The following is a 9,953-nucleotide window of genomic DNA, read 5'->3' as shown; positions in this document are numbered from 1 at the left end:
GTAACGTAACCTCAAAATACACGCATTAAAAAGGCGCGCGAAGTATTTAAATCATGAGAATCGCCAGCCCAGCATCGAAATCTGGAAATATTAAAATCCCAACCGCCGAAGTGTTCCGACCGGCAATCGTGCACCTTCGAGTTTTCAAATTCAGAAGAAGAGAAATGGGTTGCGCGCGCAACTCAGTCATTTACAGCGTCTCCTACTATATTCACACGGACATAGCCCTGTCATAGTATTGGACCACATCTCGTTTCAGATCTGGGATCACTGGTGGTGGGGGCCGAAAAATCCCACGTTTTGGAGACACTGACAGGCGGAGCATGCTACCGACAGTACCGACCTTGTCCGACCTTGTTTCGAAGAAGTGATGAAGAAGAAGAGAGAATAACCGCATAGAAGACATGATCTAATGTAGAAGAGATGATCCTAGGTGGCCGATGAAGCCATCAGCTACTGTGCAGAGCGCAGGCCAGTGCAGACTTGTTGGCACTTGTAGCGTGATGACTCATTCAAGAGGATACAAATTACAAACGACAGTGAACAGTGAGTGAATCGAAGTAGCGTTTCACGAGTGAAATATTATTAATCCTTGCAGTGAATCGTGTAAAGTGGATTTCCCAACTCGGTAAGTTTTAGTTTCTATCGCTTAACTTTTTTAAATATATAATATAATTATTAAATAAGAACATCTCTGCATTTCTCTACTGTTTCATTTTCCGTTTAACTCAAAAATTCGATTTTTAATACAAATATTCGATTATGTTACTTTTTATAAATAATATGGTTTGAATTCATTATGAAAAAATGTAAAGCTGGAAATCTATTAGGAATAATTCAAAATAAAGTAAAATTATAAAATGTTCCAATAAGTGAGGTGTACACTATGTACATAATACTTTAAAAAATTCTTTTACCATATATAAATTTCTTCGAAGTCGCATGAAAAATTTTCGAAATTGTAGGACTTATGTCAGCATTTATCATTTTAATTTATTTTGCATTGTGTTTAATGGATTTCGAGCCTTTTACGCCCCGGTAATAAGCGTTGAATAGAGAAAAATTATTTTTCTTCAGATTTTAGCGTAAAAGTGAAGATTATTCTATTATTTTGAATGCGCGATTTTTCCATCAGTCTAAAATGTCATTATAAGAATAGGATATCTCCGAAACTAATTCATTTATGTTTCAATAGCGACCGCCGCATAGGTTCCCATTCTACAAAAGAGAACGTGTTTTCAATATATTTAATTTCTTGCAATTGTACTGACAGATACATCTCACAGAAATATCGTCTATTCCCCAAAAGTGTTCGTATTTTGAGATTATTTAATTCCTGCTAATAAGTTCACAAAATATGTTTAAGAAATTGTTTTAATTCCTTCATGTGGAATATAAGTTTTAAAAATATAATCCTAATCCAAGTCCGCGTTTCTAGAGTTTAAATTATTTTAATTCACACATTTGAATAGATTTCTTTAATCTATTTTTTAACACGTTTCAATAAATTATTAAAATATAAATAAATATAAATTTTAATATTTTTCGAATTTTTAAGTTAGAAAAAGATTTAATAATTAAAAATAGGTTAAATAAATGCTTTCGTTATGTTCCACTAAGTCGATTGAGAGGAATAGGATTTGCACTTTTTCTTTTCCCGTTGGGGGATTTTTAGACGGACCAAAATTGCGTATTCATAGGAATACAAATTGTTAGTTTTTCGGAAATCAACGCTTATTACTGGGGCACCTTCTTTTGCGAAGGTCGCCGTCCCTTTCGGTGGCGACTGCATTTTTGTAAAAACATAATACGTCCCGATATATTCGTTCATAGAGAAATGCAGATTATACTTCTTTCTTTATTTCCTCGGATAATCACAATGAGCCCAGTAGAAAACTAACTGAAGAAAAAATATCTGTAGATATATCATGCAGACAAACCCTGATTTTTTTCTGTCCTTTTTTTAGGGCGGCCTAATAAGAGCAAGGGTAAATGCAATGTTTTGTTGTCACGACTTTCTCGCCCTTAATGCATTTTTATCTGTCTTACTTTTTTAAATCAAGGAAATACGTTGAAATTTTAAGAAACGACAAAAAATCAATCAAGACACCGATTTAAGTTCGTACCCAGGAATAGAGTTCTGAGCCGGTTATATTACTTTAAGAACGGTAACGAGAATGAGAATATTACTGAAAATATAACCGAGACATAAATTCTCTGAGAAATTATGAGAATCTCGGAATTTATTTTAATTAATAGAAAATTGCATTTTTTCGTTAACTTTTCGGTTGAAAATTCAACTCTTTTTTTGAAAGGTCGTCTTCTTTTTTATTTTAAAGCTTACCTGCTTCAGCAGAAATTAAATCTTTTTTTTCATAAAAATGAAACTGTTTGGTTAGAAATTAAGCTATTATACTATTTTCTTGAAAACTTAACTATTTCGTAGAAAATTTGCTTTTTGTTTAAAATTTATATTTTGTTGTTGAAAAACGAATTGAAATATTTTGTGGATGAAAGTTCCACTTACAAAAAGAGAATTGTTTTTCTATTACAAATTCATCTGTTTTAGTGCAAAATTGATCTTTTTTTGATAAAAATGCAACTATTTGGTAGAGAATTAAACTATTTTGTTAAAAATTCTTCCTTTTTGGTTGAAAAAATTCATCTTTTTGGATTGAAAATTCAATTTTTTTCGTAGGAACTTATTTTTTGTTATAAAAATTCAATTTCTGATGTTATTGAGTTAACTGGAATCTATTTGGATGAAAACCCAACTTTTTTTGCAATAAAACACTGTAATTCCTGAATATGTCTGAGCTAGAAAATAATTTATATGCAAACGCTGATATAACCTGTACAATAAAATCATTGTCAAAAATCATAAATTATCTTAAATTCTTCTAAATTCTGTCATATTCTCGGTTATATAATCTGAACTTAAATTCTCGGGAATTTAAGAACTCTACTCAGGAAACAAGAAACGATTGGCCGCGTTTCAATCGTATTTTAAGTCGTATGAAATGTGTATCTTACAGAGGAATGGCAGATTGCTGACGATAGGTTAGAGATACCAGTGAATCGGAGAAGTGATTATTTCACGATTCACCAGGAAATATTTCGATATTGATTAAAAAACGACGGTTAATCGTAATAATACTATTGGGATCCGCTGCACTTCAATACGCTAACTATTTTTTCAATGCGGCCGAAATCTGAACTCGTGAGACCAAGTAGGATTTTGAAGATGCACTTTAATTTGAACTTAACAATTTTTTAATCATTTCGCATAGTTTAAACTACTAAGTAGATGAAAGCAATTAAAATTGATTGGAAACTAAGTGTTACATATGTGTAACTTGCATCGTATACAACGAAAAAAACACGATTCACGTTAAAACTGTTTTTGTCAAAAAAATAATTATTTTAGTATATTATATATGTTTAAACAAATTATAAGTTATAATTATAACTTACCTTGAAATTAAAGTGAACTTAAAATAATTTTTGAATAATTTATATATGGAATATTTGCTATCTAAAAAATTAAAAGCTAAAAGTTAGGTTAGAATTCATATTTCATTTCTGATCGTCCATAATTAATATTTTGAATCAAATATTTTGTTATATGCATTAACTAAAGATCATTTTAGGTTATGGTTTGTTGAAACTTATATGATATAGTAAAATAATTATGTTCTTGACAAAAATAGTTTTAACAGAAAATGTGTTTTTTCACTGAATACGATAAAAATTTTACATTGAACAATTAGTTTCCGAAAAATATTAATTTTTTGTATTCACTTATTGTTCTAAACTAGTAAAAACAGTGCTAAAATTAGTTTTAAGTCCAATTTAAAACGAAGTGTATACACTGTCGACAGTAAAAAAAATTGTCGGTACCTGTAAAAAAAGTACCGGTACCGAAAATTTTTTTACCGATTTTTTTTAGAAAGCATATTTCTAGCAAGGTAGCGGAAGAGCGCGCATATTCATGGAATTCGCAGAATTAATGAAATTCGTAGAATTCATGAAATTCGTAAAATTCATGAAATTCGTAGAATTCATGAAATTCGTAGAATTCATGAAATTCAAGCAATGCATGTAATTCAAGGAATGCATACAATTCAAGGGATTCATGCAATTCAATGAATTAATGGAATTCAAGGAATCCATGAAATTCAAGGAATTCATGCAATTTAAGGAACGTAGTGGCTAGCCTGCCGGCGGCAGCAAGATTGTTAGTTGCCGACGCCGGAAAAATTGCATGTTGCATATTTCAAGGATACAAAAGGGACTTTTATGCATTTTATAGTAAGGCCATGTAATTGAGGAGTGATTTTGATAGTTTTGGGCTTTTGACTTTCCAACGCCACGTGGGAGCGGGAAGGCAACCCTGTGACTGGCCACAGAAATAATGTCAAGTTGCACCCCCTACCCCCTTTCCAACGCCTCGTGGGGACAGGTAGGCGCTCCTGTGACTACTCACAGAAATAATGAAAGGTCGCACCCCTACCAATTTTCCAACGCCACGTGGAGGCGGGAAGGCACCTCTGTGAGTGGTCACAGAAATAATGTAAGGTCGCACCCCTACCCCTTTTTCTTCGCCACGTGGGGGAGGGAAGGCACCCTAGTGACTGATCAAAGAAATAATTTAAGGTCGCACCCCTACCTCTTTTCCACCGCCACGAGGGGGCGGGAAGGCACCTCTGTGACTGGTCACAGAAATGAAATTTTTCCAAGGATTTTTAGTCTAGGAAACAAACTAGCAAAATGGCCGACATTGAGGATCGAACAGTAGCAGTAAACACATATGGAAAAAAATTTTTTTTTAATATCTTCTACCCGCAGACTCGGCTCTATCCTTTAAATATGCTTTTTACCGGTACCGACCATTTTTTACCGGTACCGGTTTTGTATACATTGTATAATTAAATAATGAAGAGAGTAATCTGCATTATACAATTTATCGGACTTCATCAAACATCAATTGTAGGATGCAGATTCGTTTCGGTAAAAGGGAACCTGCACTTCTCCATTCAGTTTGATATCCTTCAAAGTACAATTCATTGAGAAACTTGAAACGATTCATGCGTTTCTTCTGTCAATAGTAAATCACGAATTGAACTTAATTTAGTTTTTTGAGGTTATGTTCTCTCATTCAGAATATCTCAAAAATATAGAACGAGTACATCTCCTAATGTGGTTTGGCAGATTCAATTAAGTCCAAATAGCTGACCTATGCAAAGAGTCCCAAATCAATTGAAATGCTACCTTGTCAATCTGAAATTTTAAGATGCGCATTTCAAAGCGCTCCAATTCAATCGTTTCTTTTTTCCTGGGTATTTTTTAGAGATAATCCCATTTTATTATTTTTAACTTAGAATATAATTAAGAACGGCACTTTAGCGCCCTTACTCAGCATTAGCAATAAGGCACTCAAGCCGTTCCTAATTTTAAAGTTAAAAATTAATACAATCATATCATTTGGACGAAATACAAACATAAATGGATTTCACAGTAACAATAGTTTATAATTAAAAAATAAACCTTACAAAAATTTGTTATTGCTAGAGAGAAATTTATCATTTGAATATCTTGCAGGAGAAATGTACATTTTTCATTGCAAATAACAATATCTGCTGATCTTTGTAAACATTTAAAAATCAGCTTCCTTTAGACATCGAGATATAAAATAGAAATTATTTTACACCGAAAATCTTTAAAGTGCATTTTTAAACCCTCAAAACCGAATTATCATCCACCACTGGTCAGTTTTGAGTGTTTCGTTATAGATTTCGCCATTTTTGTGCGCCCCGTTTCAATAGCCTTAACCCACGAATGAATATATTAAATGAAAAGTGATTAATGTTATTTTTTATATCATCCTATAATGTGATGAACGAGCGCATTTCATTTTAAAAAATTTGCGATTTTGTAACCGCCTTATTGTGTATATGTATTGTTCGTAACAATTGTAATAGAAACAAAAAAATGCAGTAAATAAACAACTTATATGCACATTTTTCGAGGTACGATTTATGAACCAGCCTGATAAGTATACAATCCATTATTCATAATAGTATTATAAAGACATACTCTAATATTTAAACAATTATTCTATTTTTTCCGAATTTAATTTCTTTCTCTCTTATTTCTTAAATTTTTATGTTATTTCAATACATCTGATTCAAATAGAGTTTGAATACGTACACAGAAAATGCGAACAATAATTTGAGTAAAATGTGCAAAATGTAGTCAAGAACATCTTCGTCATGTCCAAAAATAGTACATATATAATTTTAATGACTTTTATTGAAGGTTTAAACAATCTTCGGGAAATTTATTTTCGTAATTAAAAAAAAAAGTGATCAATTTTTATAACGTATTTTGTATTAAATATATTTTAATTATCTAATGTCTCATTTATTTTTTCAGTGCAAAAGAAATCCTATTGTACTATAATTATACAAATTACAAAAGAACAATATTATTAACCAGAATGTTTGTTTAGAAGTTTGACCATAAGAATAATATCATAATTTCATCTTGATTTCATAATATTGAAATGAAAACTCATGAGTCATGCGCAATTAATTTTATACCCGCAATGTCAATAGAGAAGTGCTTCAACTTCGATGTTTATTTTCAGGATCTTCAGTTGACGTTGACGTTTTGCTCGCAGTTTCGCGCTGGAATAATAATTTTTCGTACGACCGATCGTAACGATTTAAATTCAATTTTTTGTTTAATTTAAAGAAAACAGCTGAATTGCAGAATGTTACCAGCATTTTTTAGTCCTCGTCCAAAATCAATTTCGAATGCAATCGAAGATAATCAAATTGAATCAAAGGCAGTGCAGGATTCACAAGAGGATAATCGTTTTCGAACATATAACGTGAAGGACTTGAAAATGGCCAAAGCTTATTTGCCTCCAGAAGTGATTCGGGAATTCAAAGAAGGTTTTGAAGCTTCAGCAAAATCACCTTCGACCTCGAAATCACGCAATTTTGTGAGGAAACTCGTGGCCAATTTGGAGCATAAAAAAGATCACCGAAGTGGCCATTGTACTGCAGATGCTGAATTTTTGACGAAATGTTACATAAGGACTCCGGCAAAAAGTGCTTTAGTTTTTAAAGACACAGGTAAGATGTTTTTATTTTGTGACCGTTTAAAAATTACGTCACACTGCCATAGGGGGGAGGAGGAGAGGCTAACGCAGAATTTAACATCGCATATGGTAAATATAAATGTGAAAAATAGTATTTTTTTTTAAACTGAAAGTTGATTTTTTTAGTTTGAATTTTAATTATTTGGTTTGATATTAACTTTTTTTATGGAAATTTCATATTTTTTGGTGGAAACCTGACCGTTTTTTATTAAATGCAACTGTTTAGTTAAAAATTAATCTGTTTTGGTTGAGGATTCAATGATTTAGTTGAAAATGGTTGTCAGAAATTTAATTATTTTTTTAAAGACTCAATCAGTTTGTTGAAAAGAGATGTTATTTTGTAAAAAAATTCACTGTTTTGTTGAAAATTCCTCTTTCTGGATAGAAAATTCGTCCACGTGGCTTGGAAATTCAACTATTTAAAAAAAATTTTGTTTTAGAATTCCACCATTTGGTTGGAGAATCATTTTTGTAGGTTTAAAAATGCAACAATTTAGTTACAACTTTAACGGTTTGGTTAAATATTCAGCTACTGTGTTGAAATATCGATAATTAGTACTGTTGAAAATTCAACTGTTTGGTTGAACATTCATTTGATCAATGTTTTGATTCAGTCATTCAATTTGAATGTTAGACGTTAAAAAATAATTAAAATTTTGATTTATTCTGAATTTTCACTTCTTAAATTTAAGCATTTGTTCGAAAATGGGTTTATTGCATAAAACGTTCTAGAAAAATCCAATACACGTTGTGATAAAAATATTTGCTCGAATTCTCATTTGTTTGTCCTACTAATAAATAATAATTTGATTTAAAATTTAGTTCAAGTTTAGCATATTATTTTAACTTTGTAATAATTTTTTTCTTACGATATCCCTGCTTAAAATGACAGATTGAAATCCAAATAAAACCGGAAAGGAACCGGTTACATACCCTTTCGGTATTTACCCGGTTCTATACGGTTTTTATTTGGTCTGTAATTTAATTTTGTGAGATCTATCTGGGTCTACCCTGCCCTTATCCGGGGAATGGTAATAAAAAATAAGTTGTTTAAATATTCTACATGCGCCTACCCTGTTTTTATCTAGTCAATGAAAACAAAATGAAAATAATAATCATATAAAATTAGAATTCTACCCGGATCCTATCCTTTCTCTATATGGCAATCAAAGCTTGTGAACCGACTACCTGGTGCTATCCGGTTCCTATTTGGCAAATGGAACCTGAAATTAAAATAAGGATATACTTTTTACCCGGTTCCCATGCTCAGCAATTAATTTTTAAGAGAATTGTGGTTTGCTTTTTTTAAATTTTGTTCGCAGCGAAACAATACATAAACAAATATAGTGACAAAATTGACCATTTTAGCTTTGTGAATTTTTATCTCAAGAAAAAATACAGATAGAAACTCACTATCAGCCGGAATTATTGCACATTATATTCATAGAACATAATTAATTTTAATAATATTTAACTTAATCATTATAAACAATTTCTATAAACAAATTCTTTGTAAACGAGTTTTCTCATAGCTGAATTTATTATTTTTTTGAACAAAAATGATTCAAAATTGTCTTTAAAACCATTTATATACTTTAAGCTTTATCAAACATAAACAATATAGATTGCTTAAAACAATTTAGTTAAACAAGTCTCCTAATCGGCCGTTTCCTCTTAGAAAAAAATGTTTTTTTCTTCAATAATTATTAAAGTGACATTTATTGCGGTGATTAACTAACGAAATTCAATAAATAATAATTTATGTGATTGTTATGAACAATTTTTTTAACAAAACTGATTGATTTTTTTTACATGCAAAAAGAACGGTTTTCCACTGAAATTATCCGACAATAAACTAACAGTGATTCCAAAATTGGATATGGGACATTAAATAATAATTTGCGCAATTGTTAATAACAATTTCTGTAGCAAACTATCCATAGCAATAACGCTGTACTTGCGTTTTTAGAAGTCACCTACTTTCATCGTTATCAACAATTACGCAAATTATTATTTAATGCACCATATCCAATTTTGGAATCACTGTTAGTTTATTGTCGGATAATTTCAGTGGAAACCCGTCCTTTTTGCATGTGAAAAAAATAAATCTTAGTTTAAAAAATTGTTTATAACAATCATATAAATTATTCATCATTTAATTTCGTTGGTTAGTCACCGCAATAAATGTCACTCTAATAATTATTGAAGAAAAACACATTTTTTCTACGAGGAGACGGCCGATTAGGAGACTTGTTTAACTAAATTGATATAAACAATCTATATTGTTTATGTTTGATAAAGCTTAAAGTATATGAATGGTTTTAAAGACAATTGTGAATCACTTTTGTTCAGAAAAATCAATTCAGCTGTAAGAAAAACTCGTTTATAAAGAATTTGTTTTTAGAAATCTTTATAAAAACAATAGTTGTTAACTCATTCTAATTTTTTTGTAACAAATTATGACTCTTATGAAAAATATTAGCAACTAGCATGAAATAAACGATTTTTTCTATGATAAAAAACACTAATAAGAATTTGTTTATAATAACTAAGTTAAGTATTATTTAAATTAATTATGTTCTGTGAGTGCATGTGCAATAATTCCGGCAAATAGTGAGTTTCTATTTGTATTTTTTCTTGAAATAAAAAATCACAAAGCTAAAATGGTCAAGTTTGTCACTATATTTTTTTATACCAGGTGTATACATATGAAACCGGTATTTTTTCAAGAAAAAAACACATTTATTTCAAGAGAATGATAACAAATATTTTATTCAAAGTATGC

At 30.6% G+C, this 9,953-nt stretch overlaps 1 protein-coding gene across 1 annotated transcript in view; it reads left to right on the top strand.

The window, feature by feature from the left end:
* The first annotated feature begins 303 nt into the window (after nucleotides 1-303).
* LOC117173258 overlaps nucleotides 304-9,953 on the top strand; it is a 29,800-nt gene continuing 20,150 nt past the window's right edge. The window contains exons 1-2 of the mRNA XM_033361727.1: nucleotides 304-628; nucleotides 6,650-7,142. Of these exons, the coding sequence (XP_033217618.1) occupies nucleotides 6,776-7,142 (367 nt within the window). The 5' untranslated portion in view covers nucleotides 304-628; nucleotides 6,650-6,775. The remainder of the gene's footprint in view (nucleotides 629-6,649; nucleotides 7,143-9,953) is intronic.

The sequence above is a fragment of the Belonocnema kinseyi genome, chromosome 5 (genome assembly GCF_010883055.1).
Source record: "Belonocnema kinseyi isolate 2016_QV_RU_SX_M_011 chromosome 5, B_treatae_v1, whole genome shotgun sequence".
NCBI lineage: Eukaryota > Metazoa > Arthropoda > Insecta > Hymenoptera > Cynipidae > Belonocnema > Belonocnema kinseyi.
The sequence above is the reverse complement of the archived record's forward strand: the minus strand, read 5'-3'. Positions and strand labels throughout refer to the sequence as shown.